The sequence below is a fragment of the Lepidochelys kempii genome, chromosome 3, assembly GCF_965140285.1.
Source record: "Lepidochelys kempii isolate rLepKem1 chromosome 3, rLepKem1.hap1, whole genome shotgun sequence".
NCBI classification, from domain to species: Eukaryota; Metazoa; Chordata; order Testudines; family Cheloniidae; genus Lepidochelys; species Lepidochelys kempii.
This window is the reverse complement of record NC_136382.1, coordinates 95,485,610-95,503,646: the sequence shown is the minus strand read 5'-3', so window position 1 is coordinate 95,503,646 and position 18,037 is coordinate 95,485,610. Positions and strand designations below refer to the sequence as shown.

General features: G+C 39.7%; 1 protein-coding gene across 1 annotated transcript in view; it reads left to right on the top strand.

Annotated features, from left to right (window-relative positions):
• TRDN (triadin) overlaps positions 1 to 18,037 on the top strand; it is a 260,739-nt gene that overhangs the window by 83,167 nt on the left and 159,535 nt on the right. The window contains exon 10 of the mRNA XM_078852185.1: positions 10,179 to 10,256. Within this exon, the coding sequence (XP_078708311.1) occupies positions 10,179 to 10,256 (78 nt within the window). The remainder of the gene's footprint in view (positions 1 to 10,178; positions 10,257 to 18,037) is intronic.

Sequence of the window (18,037 nt, the reverse complement as noted above, 5' to 3'; positions counted from 1 at the left end):
AGCTATTTTGGATTCTCTCTAACCTGATGGCTTTATAATGAGTGGTCTAGATAGTGGCTGTGCTCATGTAAGAGATCCTGAAATGGCTGTACACCAGGCTGGTCACTTTATGTGAATGAGAGTTGCCTGAGGGTTGCTCTAATTGACACTAACTGTGATTGGTCTCAGAGGCTCATAGTGGCACCTGGGATTGCTGAGATTCCTGGGTCTGGCTCTGTGAACTTTAGATCATAGTCATGCTTTCTGAATGGCTTTCTGAGATCAATAATTACATTAAGAGCAGCTAGCTGAAGTTGAGGTGATACTGGTAAGAAGTAGGAAGTGTTTCGGAGAACTTGTCCATAATAACCCCATCCATTGGCAACATCTGCCGTCAGATTGTTAAATAAATTTTGATAGTTATAAGCTATGTGCTTGTGGCCAGAGGACATATGTACGCTCAGGAAGCTTAACCTTTTAAGTCCTTGTTTTGTGGTAGGTATATTAGTGTGTAACCTACACTATTTCACAACTACATTTTGTGTATGTTTGTGACAGCTGCAGTGCACCAGGAATTGAACTGGGGACTTCATGAGCTGCTAAAGCTTGCCTTAAAGCTCCATAGGTGGTGGCTGTGACAACTCATATCCTCTGTGGATCAATATAGAGGGGCACCTAAGACACACTCACTAGTGGGCTACATACATGTATATCCATACAGTATTCTCTGAAGAATATTGGGTCATTAGGAATTTGTGAAAAAAAAGTATATGGAAATTACAGAATTTAGACCGTTTTCTAGAAGAATAATGTAGAGAGAAGAAACGTATCCAGAAACTGAGAAGAAAATGCAGGCAAATCTTGCCTAAAAAGGTAGGTGAGGTCATGACAAATCCAATCCATTAACTTTGCAACTTCATGCTGAAATTGACTTAAGGAAGTTCAGCTTCCTGATGACACAAGGTCTCCCTCAAGTTGAATAGGGAAGAAGATTGCTAGAATCTAGGCAAATTTATCTTTAAAGCATGTCTTTCAAAGCCAGAATATTGCGGGACAGCATGAAAAACGTAGACCGCACAGCTACCTGCTTATAATTTCCCATTGGCCTTGTTCACAGCCTCAGCTTACACAGGCACATCCTACATTTTCATTACTGCATGAAGAACCTGATTCTTCATCCATTTAAGTCAATGGCAAGGCTTGCTTTTTCCTTGCTGGTGTAGGGTCAGGCCCAGAAGGAACAGCACAGAATATGGTCTCTGTTCACAGGGCCAGAGAGCTGTCAATTAAAAAGGGAGAGGTATAATACATGGGTTTAACTTTGAAGGGGCGAAATCCTGAAAAAGGAATCTGACATACGGTTTTGCCAAACCAAATACCATCTTTTGTGCTTCTTAAAACATTTTCCCTTTGTACAGAAATTCCTCCCTTCTTATCCTGTGGGGGCGTGCCATCCAAAGAAAATGAGTTAGGAAAAATTACCCTGCCGAAGTAACACATTCTTTCACTGCCTTGTCTTCTGTTGCTTTCATCTTTGTTTTAAAGGTCTCTTCCTCCTACATCTGTCCTGCAGGCTTTATTATTGTTTTCTATCTGTCACCCACTCGCTCTTCCATTCACTTTTTAGGAGATGTCCAGCTACTCTCTAGCACACATGCTTACATCAGCCTCTTGAAATGAAAGTCACTACAGCTTGATACCTATCCAAAAAATGTCAAGTTTGTTTTCATCTTCTTCACCAAATGCTGTCCTCCTCCTCAGTACTTCAGTGTCCTTACTCTTCCTGTAAAACACTCAATATTACTATACGCAGTTAGCATCCTGCACAGTTCAAAAGTTCCTTACACCCACACATCGCATTAGACCTAAACAGTGCTTGTCTGTTTGACTTACGCTTAACAGCAGAACCCTGTCCTTCCAAATGCTATTGATTCATGTAGTTGCTAGGGGGGTTTTGTATGCACTGTGGTACTAGGCAACAGTTATACTGTGCAAAAATGATCCACTTCCCTCAGAGTTTACTCCTGTAATATTTTGACACCACATAATGGTTTTGGGTAGGGCCAAAGAGTGAGGCCATATTTCCAGTACTGTATTCATTTATTTAGATGAAGTGTAGTAATGGTCACACCCAGGAAGTAAGTTTAAAATCATGTTCAACCAAAGGAAAATGTTAAAATTGTGAGAGGATGCAGCAGGTGTGTGGTGAGATAAGGTCCTTTAATATATCTAGGGGACTTACCCACTTTATTGGGTAATCTTGCCCAAATAAAAGAGCTTCAAAGCAAATCAAGATTCAGAATGGATTCTTCCATCTTGGGAACTTAGATAGCCCCCATATTCATATTATTTGAGCTCATCACAATCTTTAATGTATTATCCTTGCAACAAGGCTGTGAGTTAGGAAAGTGCTGCTATCCCCATTTAATCAATGGGAAACTGAGGCACAGAGAGGCTAACTGAGTTTCTTAAGGTCACATCATCAGTGTTTGGCTGAGCAAGGAACTGAATTCCAGTCTCCTGAATCCCATGCTGTGCCTTAACCACCGAACCGTCCTCCTTAGTGATGGGCCTTTGTAGAAAGGAGAGCTCTGCAAGAGGAAGCTTAGCAGCACATGGAGAAATTACTATAAACTCTATTGCAATCAAGTACCATTTATATCCTCAAAGAGCTATTTCTGTGCCTTTACATTTCTCCTTACCCTCCCTACCATTCAGAGTACAACTTTTTCTTTTTTATGGGTGGGTATATATCCTGTAGGCAGCAGCAATGCATGTATGGAAATAGTCCTGTCTGAAAGATTCAGGGAGAACACATTCTACTTCTGCAATCAATTCTAAAAAGAATTCCGTCTCAACTAGCACCACGGCATTTTTTCCATAATCTGACTCCTACACGGCACTTAAACAGAGCTTGTAGGGTTGTCTGTAACACTGCCATCTGATGATTTCCAATAATACTATAACCCTAGGTCTTTCAGAAGCAAAAGAATGCTTACTGAGTCAGATCATTGCTATTTAACTCAAAATTGACATTTTTGAAATACTAATTTCAGAAAATTATTCAGATTATAGATTCAGTCTCTCAGGTAGTTTTAAAATATGGACAGAATAGGTGACATAATTACCATTATCTTTTGGTTCCTCTCTTGCTTCTCGCAACTAAGCTTGGTCAGAGATGTTGTACAAACCGTGTGAACAGTTTTTAAAATAGAAATTCTTGACATAATCAGAATCATATGGATTCAAATTAACTTATTTTGATTTGAGAAAATGTTGCTTATTACCACTAAATATTCCTCCATTGTTCAGCTGTACCAGTCAGGATTTGGTGTGCATCACTTGGCTTTGATAGTGCCAGGCTGGCATTGCCCATCAGGAATTTGTAGACAAACTCTTTCTTCAGGGTGAGGTAAGGCTTTAGAGTTCCTGGGGTAATACTGGATTTGGTGCATCTGTTTAGCATTAAGCTGTTTCTGAGTTATGACTGGACTAATGAATTGTGTTATTAACTGATGATATGCGGAAGGCAAACTCAAATGCAAACAAATCATTAATTGTTAGGGAGGTGATTTTGTAGGATATCAGTTGATGTATATTATACCGCATCACAGCAAGGCATGGGTCTCCTCCAATCTGCTTATTTTTTACTAGTTAAGTATTTCAAGACTGTCTATTATTTCTGCTTTACTTATTTGATTGCTGATAGTGAGTGCTAGATGTCATATAATGAAAAGTATGCATATGTGCAAAGTGCTGAATTTCTTGTGTTTTATACGATGGCTCATTGTATGATGCCAAATCCTCAAACATCCTGTACTGGGCAAAGGTAACTTTTCACTTACCAATCACTGTGTGAGTTTTTGTGTGTTCCTCCCCTCTGACCAACACATCATAATGACTTTAACTATACAAGCACAGAGTTTTCAGTTTCCATGTTTTTTATTTCTCCAAGATCTAACTGCAAATGCATTGCTAAACATAATTTGTAAGACTCTCTTCTAAGACCAGCTAAATTGTGCAATGGTTTTGTGATATGGTAACTCGGATAAGACAACCAAATTAATTTTAACTTGTGTGCTATGAACCAAGATTGGAATATAATATCTCAACAAGTGAGATGCTAACCCAGTGCAACACCTGTCACAGAAACATGTGTACTTTTCCTTTAAAAGTGATACCTTGACCTTGTTAGTCAATTTCCAAGAACCCTTTCCTGGATGTCTGTATCAAAGTCCTCATATAGGACCAGTTCTGTCACCCTGACTCATGCTGAGTAATACCTTACTCGGTAAGTAGCTAGATTGAAATCAGTATAAAATAGTTACTTGTGGAGCAGTCATATTCAGCTTGAGTAATGGAGACAGAACTGGGCCCACAGGATGCTAGAAATGTGTATGTCTCTCAGCAGTTTGGCCTTATTTTTTTTTAAGGTCAAGGAAGGATGTATGATTTGATACTCCGATATCTTGACAAAAGCCCTCCTCAGAATTCTGCACTCTTTTGAACAGCAAAATCTCCTACAGCTTTCACAATATTTGATTTGAGCCAAGGAAGCACTTTGGAAGCTCGGTGTTAAAAACCTCAGGAAAAAAGTAGCTCTAAGAACATACTGATCTAAGGAGATTTAGCTGCACAACGCTGTACTGATTAGATATTTTTATGGTCATGACTGATGGCACTAGCTAAAGGCAGGCTTGGTGAAAGGTTCATCTGAAGGTCTGCCAATGCATCTTAAGCCTGTCTTTCTTAAATACCCTGAACCTTGCCTTTGCAGAGTCTGCCAAACTGTATGGGATAAATGTCCATTGGAGAGTAGGATGAAACCACCAAACTAATTCCCATTAATCAGTATTTGTGGCTAGGTGAAAGGGTAGTGCATTGACCTCCTGGACCATCTAATGTGCATATAAAGGCCAAGTCAGATCTGTGGGAGGGTGGAAACTTATGCCCATTCAGATTCCAGGTGACTGATTGCAGCATGGTGGGGGAGGAGGGTTCCAATAAAGTATTTCTGTTTAATTCAGTATGTTTGCATTAAAAACATATTTGAAAACAAAAATTGTACAATATCAAAACTAGAAGCTGGTCTTGTTGCTACTCCTTTCTACTCTCAGCATATTGTGAAATGACTATAAAGGAGATGATCACTGAGGTTTTCCCTTCCCTCCTCCCTTAAAAAGCATTCAGCATATCACATTTCCAAAACTGCACACGTCTTTCCCATACCATCTGCCCCTTGTTTTTAGCTTAATAGATGGATGACCTCCCAAGGCTGTTATGTTATTTATATTAGTTTTTTTTTAAATTTTGGTAGCATGCTTTAAGTAAAAGATATCTGCTGGACTCTATGCAGCATCCCAAAGCTGAGTGTGGTGTTTTAAATTAATTTTAAACTAAAGTGGAATATATTGAACATTTAGATTTGATACTGAATGTATAATCACTCTTTTGACACATCATAATAGTTCTGTTTGGTAGATAGCCAATGAAACATTATGAAATTTAAAGTATTAATTATATTGCTACTGATAATTGCTGAAAATACTAGTCCTATGACAGTGTTTATCCTCCAGAAACATTGACCTCATACTACATTAGAGGCTTACTGGCTGTTGGGCAATTACGTATTTAATTAAGAGCCTGATCCTGAGTGGTATTGAAAAATTGGACTCCTAATGGCTGCAAGAGGGGGTCATATGTGCTCAGCAGCTCTGAGGAGCCAACCATAAATACAGGACTTCATTCTCTAACCCATCACTCCAGTTTTACAGTGCTGTCATTCCATGCAACGTTGTGCAGAATCAAGCTCATGGTGTATTATGGTCACTCATTAAAAATGTGATGTAAACTGTTGCATTTTCTTTTTAGTGTAATGTTAATGCCAGTTAAAGCCTTGCCTGTTAACAGAAGTATGGCCATTTAGTGGACCTCTTATTACGTTTCATTGGCTCCCCTACCTCCTGTCCTCTCCTCCCCCCAAATCTATACATATATATGTTTTTCTAAGTAATTACATACTTTTAGTGACTTCTACTTGCCTGTACTTTCCTAAGGCTGATCCAAATTGCCCCAGTCACTTTTCCCAATGCACACATGTGCTGAATGGAGAAACCATTCCTCAGAACAGTGACAATTCTAACATTCAAGGAGAAAATACTAGCCTTATGAAGAGAGTTTAAGAAACTTGCAGGTCAAAACTAGAAATCCAGTGAGAACAGCAGGAGTCCGTCAAGATTTCATTGCTCTCTAGTTCTAGCATGTCTAATTCCAAGCATCGGCAAACATTTGGTGTGAGTTTTGCTCTAATAATGCCTGATGGTACAAGGTGAATGCTTATGTCAGTTAAACTGGATCACCTGTTTCCACAGTGTTAAATGTAAAATGTCCCCGGTGGGCAAAGCACAGATATATTTTAAAACTTTTTACCAGGCTTTTAAAGAGATTTTGTGCCAAAGCCCTGATTTGGTGACCTGTAGGGCACACTGCAAGGTTGCATCTGTTGGGCCGAGCATTTGCCTGAGTACGAGAGAGAGAGAGAGAGATGGCAGGGCAGGAGTAGGAGAGGTGTTTTTTAACACTGCTTTACTTGTGGCATTATTGGTGCTGGTGTCAGCTATTGGGAGTGATGGATTCAATAGCAATGCTCTCTGCTGTTGCCTGTTCTTAGGAGAAAAGATTCTTTGGTTAATTATATTTTGAATTAGGTAGTACTTCTAGAGGCTGCACTCTGCGCCAGCTAAGGCCCATGTGATGGAAAAGGGACTGGCTTCACACGAGAACAGGGTAGGCAAAAAACAAATTTCACTACTATCATAGGAGGTAAAGTTTGGCATCATTGCTTTGGACATGAAATGTTTTCACACATCTAGGAAGCTGTTCCCTAGATTAAGGAAATTAGTATAATTAAATTATGTCTTGTATTTATTACTTAAATTTAGAAATAGTCATAAATCCAATCACAGACATCTTTTTATCCTTTTTTTTAACCTTAAAAGTCTTTATAAACTATGAAGTAGGTGCTTGAACTGTAGAGTACAGGACTCAGCTTAATCAGACTGATCCACCCATGTTAGCATCTTGACATCTCTAATTACATTTGCAGTAGTATTTCTTCCTTTCAGTTAGTGGAGAAGGACATTCTAATGTCTTGATGTTATTGCTAAATCACAGTGTTTCTGATAGGTGAGTTTTATGTGAATTTACAAGAACTCCACTGCATGCAGGAAGTTAGAACCCTTCACCATACTCTGGTTTCCGCCAACTATAACTGGTCCTTGAAAAATTATTACTGGTCTGATCAGATATGACCAATTCTGCATTACTGTTTCTGAGTTCTCTGTGCAGTAGCAAAATTTCTGTTTTATGTCTTGCCACAGAGACAGAGAAAAGAAGAAATTTGACTTAGATTTCTCTTTAACATATTTCATCAAAAGAATGGATGAAATATTTATTTGGCTACTGTCCTTTGCCTTCCCATCAAAGTGAATAGATAGACATTTAATAACACATGGAAACATTAAAGTAGCTTTTTATCAGGATATATGGAAATCTGCTTGGAACAAACATTCTGGCCTCAGGGAGACTTTCTGATTTGTGGAGTTGAAGCTTTGGTGTTTTAAACACCCTCATACATAGGTCAGGTGGTCAATTTTAATAACTGATTTGCTTAAAACTTGTAAAAAAGAACTTGACGAGTCATTAGTGGTAAATGGTATAACATTGGGATTGTACTAACTAACATTGGTGCAGTCATTAGAACTTTTGGTAAAACAAGGAACAGTGAAGAAATAGGACTGTCCTGCAGAGGCGGATTTACCATGAAACAAACAGTGTGGTGGCATGGGGCCCCCAATGACAGGGCCCCCCCAAAATGCAGGACAAATCTCATTTGACAACCTGCCCGCAAGTCCCGGCTGGTGGCGCAGCTGGTGGCCCCAAGCCTCTCCCGGAAGCAGCTGGCTGCTGGCATGTCTGTGCATGCCCCTGGCAGGGGGAGGTGGCTCCGCGCGCTGCCCTGGCCTCAGGCAGCGCACAGAGACCCATTTTCCCCCTCCTCTTAAAGGGTGCGCTGAGACATGCCAGCTGCAGCACAGCAGGGCTAAGGCAGCTCCCTGTCCATGCTGCCTCCCTCTCTCCACGCTGCACCACTCCCAGCAGTGGCCGGCATGTCTCTGCAGCTCCTGTGTGGGGGCATCTCCTCACATTGTCCCCGCCCTGAGCGCCGACTCCGCAGCTCCCATTGGCCAGGAACTGTGGTCAATGGGAGCTGTGGGGGCAGTGCCTGTGGGCCCAGGGGTATTAGAGAAGAGGATTATAGTAAGTAGCTAATGTAAGGGTATAGGCCATTTTAGGCTATATAACTGCTATTTGGTGCTATTGCACAAAACATTCTTAATAACCACTACTTGTTGTAATCTTAGAAACAAAGTCATACTTTCCTTGTTTAGCACGGTAAGGCTGCAATACAGTCACTTTGTTATATATCCAGTGGTACCCATTCTGCTGAGAGTAAGTTAACTTTTTCTTTTTAGAAGTAACAGCCGCAAAACACCTTGTAAGGTTGACTGGTGCCCCTGCACAGTCTACTGTATCTGCACTACTGAAAGGTGCTGATAGGCTTGTGAATTTTGACTGGATGTATTCTTGTAATACATGTCCATGTGCACCCTGCTAGTACATACTAAAAGTTCCCTGGTGAACGTTGACGTAGTACTCTTTGAAACAGTACTACATCAACATGCGTTAGGGAACTTTAGTGCGCACCATCAGGGTCATCATGGACAGTTAGTGCACACTAGAATTTACACCTCAGCTGGCATGCGCTAATGCACTGTGCAAAGAAGGCCAAAGTCTCCATGTCCCATGCAGTTCTTGGCTTCTCTTCTGAATCTATCAATTAGTGCAACGAGTGGCTGTGAGTTGTCACGTGGAAGCTGGAATGGAGACCCACCCAACTCATCTTACCTAAGGGGCCACCAAGTATCCAATAGAAGGAACAACTTTTAATCCCTACTGAGCTGAACTAGATTAACTCTTTATAGCTCATATAGCATTGCCCTGAGACACCCTGTCCAAAAGGAAGTGCTAAGGTTACAGCTCCATAAGGCTGGGCATCTTAGCAATGAATGGCTGCTGATATGCTAATTGAAGGGGGATGTGCCCATGTAAGTATTATAATATATTTATTTATTTTGCACAATACAAAATCAAAGGGGTTTTCACAATTATTATGAACTAGTACAAAAAAAACCAGTTCTAGGAATATGTACCTGGAAAAAGCAACAATGGGGTAAAAAGCAAATTGAAAACAAATATTGCAAAACAAAAGATAAAATATAAGTAATAACAAGGGGAGGAAAATCGTGTTTGGTTGTTAATGCTTGTTGAAAATAAGTTAGGTCTGAGAAAAACTTTGACAGAACACTATCTGCACACAATAAAGTAGACTTACTCTTAGTTCTATGCCTACCTGTTAGGCATAGGACTAAGAGTAAGTCTACTTTATTGTGTGCAGATAGTGTTCTGTCAAAGTTTTTCTCAGACCTAACTTATTTTCAAAAACCTTAGTGAAGGTTTTTCAGTAGGCAGTAAGGATCAAAAGCTAGATAATGTTTACACTGCATGACCCAACTGATGTTGGTTAATTGAGGATAAAATACACAATATTTTTGAACAGTGTTTCAAACAGTTTTCATAACAAGTGGACATGAGGAAACAACTGAGGATCATTTGTTTTGTAGAAGAAGATATGTTTTTACTATAGACACAGGGTTATGAATATATGACCTTTTCATTAAAGTTTTAATCTTTTGTGTTGTTTTTAGTCTAATGAAGAAGAATTGAACTGTAAATATTGAAAAATATAGGATTGCACTCAGCTAGAATGACATCACCCTCAGAGACTTAGAATGTCTCTTTCAATAGATTGTTGTGTTTGTTAAGATATGCTTTTCCTTCAGTGATGTCTGTCGGGTATGCACAATTTTTATGCAAAATGCAATATTTTAGCTAGAAACAGCTCTGAAGAGAAATTAGTTTGCTAGTGGCTCTGTTAAAATGTCAGCTTATACCCCAAGTTACGAATAATACACACTGTGAGGGGAAACATGGTGGTTAAAGACCCAGATGCTAAATAATATAAAATAATGTTTTGATTCATTTTCTACACTGTTTAACTTGTACCCCTTCATGTGCAGGACAAAAGGAAACAGTGTCTCCTCATCTACTTGTAGAACAAAATCCAAGAAAGAAGCCTGCAGCACCAGCTGTTGAAGGCAAGTTTGATTCTTTTCTTCGTCAATTCACTCACTGGTCTTGATTCTACTGTCCCATTGACTTTGATGGAGCAGGTTCAAGCCTATAGACCAAAATCACTCAAGGGATTAAGTGTTTGCAGGATTGGGACCTAAGACTCTGACTGTGTGTAATCAGATCTGCATGGATTGGCCCAGGGCCCTGTGTGGAGGATCATTTACTTCAGTGAGTCTACAAGAGGGCAGCAGGGGCTTCCTGCCTGAATCAGATTGCAGGAGTGGGGCTAAATTTCTAAAGTGCATTGGGGTGTTTCAGGAGGTAAGGTGCTGTATAAATGTAAACAAGCATCCTTATTATTAAATGACAATGGTGGATTACTATTTCAGCAATTGTTATTTAGGAATGTTACTATATAATCCATTGTAGTTGAGAACAATATATCTTGCTCTATGTTTATTAAATTTACAGACTTACACATCAGCTGCCTCCCCATAATGCTAACCCCACTAAGTAAAAGTAAACTGTCAGCCCCCCTAAAAAAAGATCATCTTTAATTGTTCTGTCATGGCATTTTGTAATTTACTCACCTAATAATAATGTTAGTAAAATTGATGTAATACTAATTCTATTATTAAAATGGGACTATATTCAATCACTTTGAAAATATTACCATAGCTTGCATTTCTGGTTCTATACCACTTCTCTGTCTCCCCTTCTAATTATTGTCTAAAGCCTCTGAAACCAGTAAACTCCATGTCATTGGCTTCTGTTGCCTGATATAGCATGCTAAAACTGACAAGGCAGCAAGACCATAACAGCATTCACAAAATACTGTGCAGTCATTCAGTCACACCATGGCACTTCCTGATAATCTCTCAAAGGGGATTTACTTTTATACTATCTAGAAGTTTCACAGTGTAAGAGAAAAACAGATGGGACTGAAGCCTCATGACTTACAACAACTACAAAATCATATTAAAATTTACCTAAATTTAGTAAATAGAAAGCTAGGGAATGGTTTCTGTGGAATTTATGGCTAGAACAAAGAGTTAAATTTGATTAGACAGATACTTGTAATCTTATGATTAGTCTTAGTCAAAACGATTGGCCAAAAATAGTCAAGTGACTTGTTATCTCATTGCCCCAAATGAAGTTGGATGAGTATTTCTCTATAAATACACTGTTCCCTTGTTTGACAAGAGTATAAATCTGTGGTTATTCTGAGACACATTATAGTGTATAAATGGATTGCAGTCCTGCCTACTTGAGTCAAAACATTTGAACCCTGCTTATCAGCAAAAAGAGGTTCCTATTGTGTTAAGCACTAAATGCCCTTATCCACCAATTAACAATAATGGAAAAAAGATATAATGGAAAAAGACTGCTCCATTTGTTGTGTGATAAGGGAAATCTTTAAATATAACTGTTGTACAACATGAACTAGGATCAAATTAATATTAAGTTCCTCATTTTCAAAATTATGAGCAATTACTGAGATTGCACATGGAAATGATCATTTATGTGTCTCACCGGTCATTTGTGTGTGTCATTAGATCATTTACGCATACAATTACAGTAACTGTGAGTGCAAATTAGGCACCCATTTGGCAAACACAAATTGGGGACATATTGTATGCACAGAATTGCACAACTCATTTCTTTTTAAGGCTTAGGGTCTGGTCACCAGGACTGAACGGTATTCATTCAAGAATTTTTAAGGAAATGAAGAAGGAAGAGCTACTAACAAAAGTCTGATATAAATAGCTGATATTTTGCCACCAGTATGGTATCTATGTTTGAGAAAGGAGATAGTGGTGCTCAGGGCGACTGTAGTCCATGAAATCTTATTCCAGAACTGGGAGGAAATCGTTGAGTAATAAACCACTGACCTAGGTGACAGTAAGAATAACTAGTACAAATTTAGGACTTTAAATTTGCAAAGCACTTGAATAAGCACTAACCAATTCATGAGTGTTATATGATAAGGAAAAACCAGAGAGGCCTTTGCAAATGATAATTAATTCTTTGAAATCAAGTGTTAACTAAGATGTTGGCGTAAACAAGAATTAGTGCATCATTTATTTAATGTAGGACTTCTGATAAAATGGTACGCAGGAAGCAGATTAGGAAATTTGTTAGCCAGTTAGCAGGAATATACCTAAAAACTGGTTGACAACAAAGAAAAAGAGTAGAAGTAGAGGAATACATCTGTCAAGGCTCATTCCCCACTCTGGCACTTTGAGTGCAGAAGGTGGGGACCCGCAAGGATTTAAAAAATTAATACTGGCCACTCCAGGCTTGTATTAAACTCCCAAAGTTACAGCTTCTCTCTGACCTTGGATGGGTAGATGCTGCCACCATCCAAGGGCAAAAAACCACTTAGGACCCAGGAAGGAGCACTTGGGAATTCCTCCTTGTGGGGTACCCTCAAGCCCTTTCACCTCCCCCCGCACAACCCCCCCACCGCCGGGGAAGAGCTGAGAAAGAAACCAAAGGAAATCAGCTGTTGCCACCAGCTAATTAAACAACATCCACAAACCTCTTAAGACACCAAAAATCCAACCCTGTTCTTAAAAAAGGTATATTTTATTAAAACCAAAAAGAGAGAAAATACATCTGGAACTTAGGCTTTTGCTAGATTAAAAATACCCCACTTACAAAATTTAAACATGAAGAATAACCTTCTTGAGATCTGGTTTAAAGGTTACAAGCAAAGCAAAAGCATTTGGGATTAGCACAGAGGAGTCCACAAACCAATAAGAAATAAACAGAAATAAACCTAATCACATCTTTCTAAACATTCCTAATCTACTTACATATCTGGGTTGTTAAATAAGTAGTTCTAGATATGATCTGATGATTTGTATATCTGGCCTTCAGTTTCTCACAGCATAACTGCTCCCTGTTCCCCTCTTTCCAGGAGACCCACAACACCCAGACAAAGGGAAGATTTTCCCAATTTTAAAAAGTTCTAGCTCTCCCATTGGCTCTTTTGGTCAGGTGCTGAGTCCTTTCCTTTTACCTTTTGGTCAGGTGCTGAGTCCTTTCCTTTTACCTGTGGGCTTGTTAACCCTTTACAGGTAAAGCAAGTAGAGAACAGCTACTAAGAGGAATTTTATAGCTAACTGGCTGGCTGGGCATCCATAAAAGGATCTCCCACCCTACCACTTCATTTAACACAATTTCTCAGGATGTAAAGAGAGCACACTGTAGGGCTGAGCACACTGGTTCAGAGAGACTGAGAATCCACTCATCCAAACTATTGTTTATGCCTGGAAGTAGATTAGCCATTGTTCAGGGCTTGAAATGTCAATGTTAGGATAAAGACAGCACCGGAAGAGGGGCATGGGGCAATCCAACAGTTGATGGGAAGTAATATGGTTTATGAATTCCCTAGATTGAGGTGGTCGGTATGTATCTATGTTCTGTCCCCAGTTTTGCCACTGACATACTATGTGATCTCGCCCCAGTTTCAACCTCTTTGTACTTCAGGTACCTCACTGGAAGAAATGGATGTAGCTACCCCTCTTTGTCAAGCATTTTGATCTTTTCAGATGAAAATCTCTGTCTCAGCCAGATCCAGTGTCCACTGGAAAAGAATGACCACTTTCTTCAGTGGACCTTGGATAATTACTAAGTGTTATTATATATTAAATTCTATCCATCCCTGCCTGTCACTGCCACCTCTCCCGTCCTCCCCTCCCCCGACAAAAATCTAACCTGTTGTTGCAAGTCTCAGATGTGGGGGAAATAAGGCTAGGCATTGCAAACCCTTCTATGTTCTTCAAGGGTGGGCATTGCTAATCCCCTCTGATATTAACTTCTGGGTGCAACTGACCAGGCTGCTAATCCAGTCTGGAAGGGAAAGACCAAATAATTACTCTGCTGATTTGGCTGGCTCTTTTTAAAAAGTTAATGCTATTATGGATAATACTCCCCAAAGTGCAGTGGGGGATTTTGAAATTGACAGTTTCAGGCCAGTTTTACAAAGGCAGTGGAGCAACCAGGACTGAGGAACAAAAAACAACACTGAGTTTTAAAAAAAAATCAGAAAATATGAAGGTCTTGGTAGGTACATAGTCAACTAGTGTTATGTACTTCAAGAGCTTCCTCAGCCATGGCATGAAATGACAAAGCCCCTTTTAAATCTTATATTTTATCTGCCTTTGGAATTTTCATATGGATTTGAAGCATTGCTCTCAACTCCATATATTGCCATCTAGAGAAAGTAGGGGCACTGGTTGTGCTTTGAACAAGCCCATTATCCATAGCCCTGTTTGCTCTGACCTGAGTATGCTTCTGTCTCTTGTATTCTCGCCCACTTCCTCTAACTCTGTTGCTTTACTTTCTTCTTCTGTGCATCCTCATTTGAAATAGAAGTTCTGCCACATGTGTTCAGTTCCCTGCTGTTCTGTGTGTGGTTTTCTTGTTTCTGCTCACCAGTTTGCTTTGTTTTCTTCCCACAAATTGCATTTCATAGAATCATAGAATCATAGAAGATTAGGGTTGGAAGAGACCTCAGGAGGTCATCTAGTCCAACCCCCTGCTCAAAGCAGGACCAACCCCAACTAAATCATCCCAGCCAGGGCTTTGTCAAACCTGGCCCTAAAAACCACTAAGGATGGAGATTCCACCACCTCCCTAGGTAACCCATTGCAGTGCTTCACCACCCTCCTAGTGAAATAGTGTTTCCAAATATCCAACCTAGACCTCCCCCACTGCAACTTGAGACTATTGCTCCTTGTACTGTCGTCTGCCACCACTGAGTACAGCCTAGCTCCATCCTCTTTGGAAACCCCCTTCAGGTAGTTGAAGGCTGCTATCAAATCCCCTCTCACTCTTCTCTTCTGCAGACTAAATGAGCCCAGTTCCCTCAGCGTCTCCTCATAAGTCATGTGCCCCAGCCCCCTAATAATTTCTGTTGCCCTCTGCTGGACTCTCTCCAATTTGTCCACTTCATTTCTGTAGTGGGGAGCCCAAAACTGGATGCAGTACTCCAGATGTGGCCTTACCAGTGCCAAATAGAGGGGAATAATCTGCTGGCAACGCTGGCTCGATCTCCTGGCAACGCTCCTACTAATGCAGCCCAATATGCCGTTAGCCTTCTTGGCAACTGCTGACTCATCCAGTTTCTCGTCCACTGTAATCCCCAGGTCATTTTTGGCAGAACTGCTGCTTAGCCAGTCAGTCCCAGCCTGTAGCGGTGCATGGGATTCTTCCATCCTAAGTGCAGGACTCTGCACTTGTCCTTGTTGAACCTCATCAGATTCTCATGCTGAAACTCATGCTTGAGTTTCAGCATGAGAGTGGCTTTTGTTAGAAATGTGCATCTAGCTAACATACTGTATATGACATATGGCATCTAACTGGCTCAAGGAGAAATTCCAGTTTACAGCCTCAGTCCATGAATATAACACTGGCAGAAATAACTAAGGATATCTACATTACTAAAGCCAATACAAACTTTGATAAATCTTCCTTGATATATGGAAGTGTGGTTCTCTTGTATAAATCACCGTGCTGGTGTCTGGGCACCATCTATCAGTGACCTTTTTTTCCTTCAGACACATGGTACTTCATAATACAGTACATCATTTTTTTCCTTTTGTACAATGAAATCATTTACGTTTAAAACAAGTGGATTCTAATGGAAGTGAACCAACAGTTTAAATACAACAGAAAGCATTCCAAATCAATATACTGTATGTAATGTGTGCTCATATCAGCTAGTATTTGTTGTGGTTCATATTTTCCTCTCTATTATGTGGCACAGAAGACAGCAAATGAGTCTAAGCTTGATCTTAAATGTTCCAGGCCAAGAGATAGTGGAAAGTCTCTGTTGGAAATACCATAATGCAGTGTGTTATGCTTTAGCCCACCTTTCACAAGGAATCTGTTGGAAATAATCTAGAAATCTTTAACTAGATATCCTGTAGCAATATCTTTTACTAAATAAATGTGATTTTTAAAAGGTTCATTTGGGGGTTTTAGAGTATATAAAACAAATTATTTTAATAACTCCCTGAATCCACTGTAAAGATAGCAAAAACTTTGAGATGATATGAACAAGGTTTCAAAGCAATATGCTCATTGGTTTAGATTACAAGTTTTAGCTATGAACACTAATGATTTAGCTATGATGAGGAAAAGTCTAACTCTTCACTGTTTCAGAAAGCCCTTGACATTTTATCTAATGAAACGAGGCACTTCTGCAATTCTTCTATTTTAGTGATGAGAAGAAAAAAATTAACCAGTCATTGGAAAGAACCTACTAAATTTTAGAACACTGGATTTAAATACATATATATTTGCATAGGGTTTCATTATGCAGATTTCAATCATTTAACTTTATTTTTGTTCAGATTAGCATGGCAGACAAACTACATTAAAAATAAGCATTCACCAAAATTTACCTAACAAAGCCAAAACAAGTATTTTAAATAAGTGGGATTTTTTTTTAAGTTTTCCAAATCGCCACACGTAATTAGCAGCTCCTTCCATGTAAAAGCACCATGACTGAGAAAAACTTACTTGGATAAAGATGTGTTGCTCTTTGAGATACAATTATGCCATATTTCCTTAGAGAGGCAAGGATAGCACCATTTCAGACGGAGCAGGAGTCAAGGCCTACAATTCCTCTAGTGGCCAGGCATCTCCTTTTCCCAAACCACAGAGATTCCTAATCAGATGCATACACCCTCCAAGGGGTCATTCCATACCCTTCCCAGCCTGTCCCCTGTGCTGCCCAAATGCAGACAGTGTTGATGTTGCCTCACTTACTTGGCCGTGCGCTCCTACCCCTCCTGAGTAGGAGCTGTAGCCACAAACAAGGTGAATGCAAACCCAATCAGCATTAGCCACTGCAGCAATTTTCTGTGTACTTTATGATCATGGTGATCATGCCACACACAGTGGCTCCTCTCTGGCTCTTTTCCCCACCAGCCACACACCCTGATTTCCCATTGTGCAAGTAAAGGGGCTGTTCTTGGCTACATAGTTGAGGCTAGCATGCCACCTATCTTTTTCCCCTGTGTGTACTGTCTAGCTTCATTAAACTGGTATTTGTGTTCTTTTGCTCCCCTCTGTGTTCTTTAGTGAGGAGAGCATATGGCTCCATGTTATTAACAAACAGTTTTTGTGCTTAATTCAACACAGGCATGAAATGGAAAGTCTGTCATCACCCCATGGGGAAATCACGAACTCTTGTGTGGGTCACAGGAAAGCACCAAGAATTTCAGATGTGATAGTGCTACTTGCATACTTTCCACAGCTCTAGCAAATGTCTACATGTAGCAATCTTCAAAGCTTCCAAATAATATTTGAGATTTGGGTTTGAGCACAGTAAAATAGCTTCAAAGACAAAATCAGTACAAATTCACCAGGAGCTCAAGTTTTACTGTGTCATCAGTGACCTCTGTGCCTCATTATTCCTTCACTTGCTTAGTCTAAGAAAACATTATATTGTGCTGGTTGACTGAAATGAAAAGGTACAGTGTAAAAAAGATTTGCAGTGGTTACTGAACTTAATTCTGGCCCAGACATGCCCAGGTAAGCCAAACAAAAAGGCTTACATGTTAAAAATAGCAGTTCTGCAAACATCAGATCAATTTGATTTGGATTTTTGTGACCTTTATGGACTTTTCAGTAACTTGATCAACACAGACAGTGTTACTTCCCTCAGAGAAAATAATTGGATCAAAAAGGACAAACTCATTTAAGAAATGGCTTTTTAAAGGGACTTTTCAAGTCAAATTTGACCCCAAATTTAGATTTCATTTAAAAAACCTCTAAGTGTCCATGA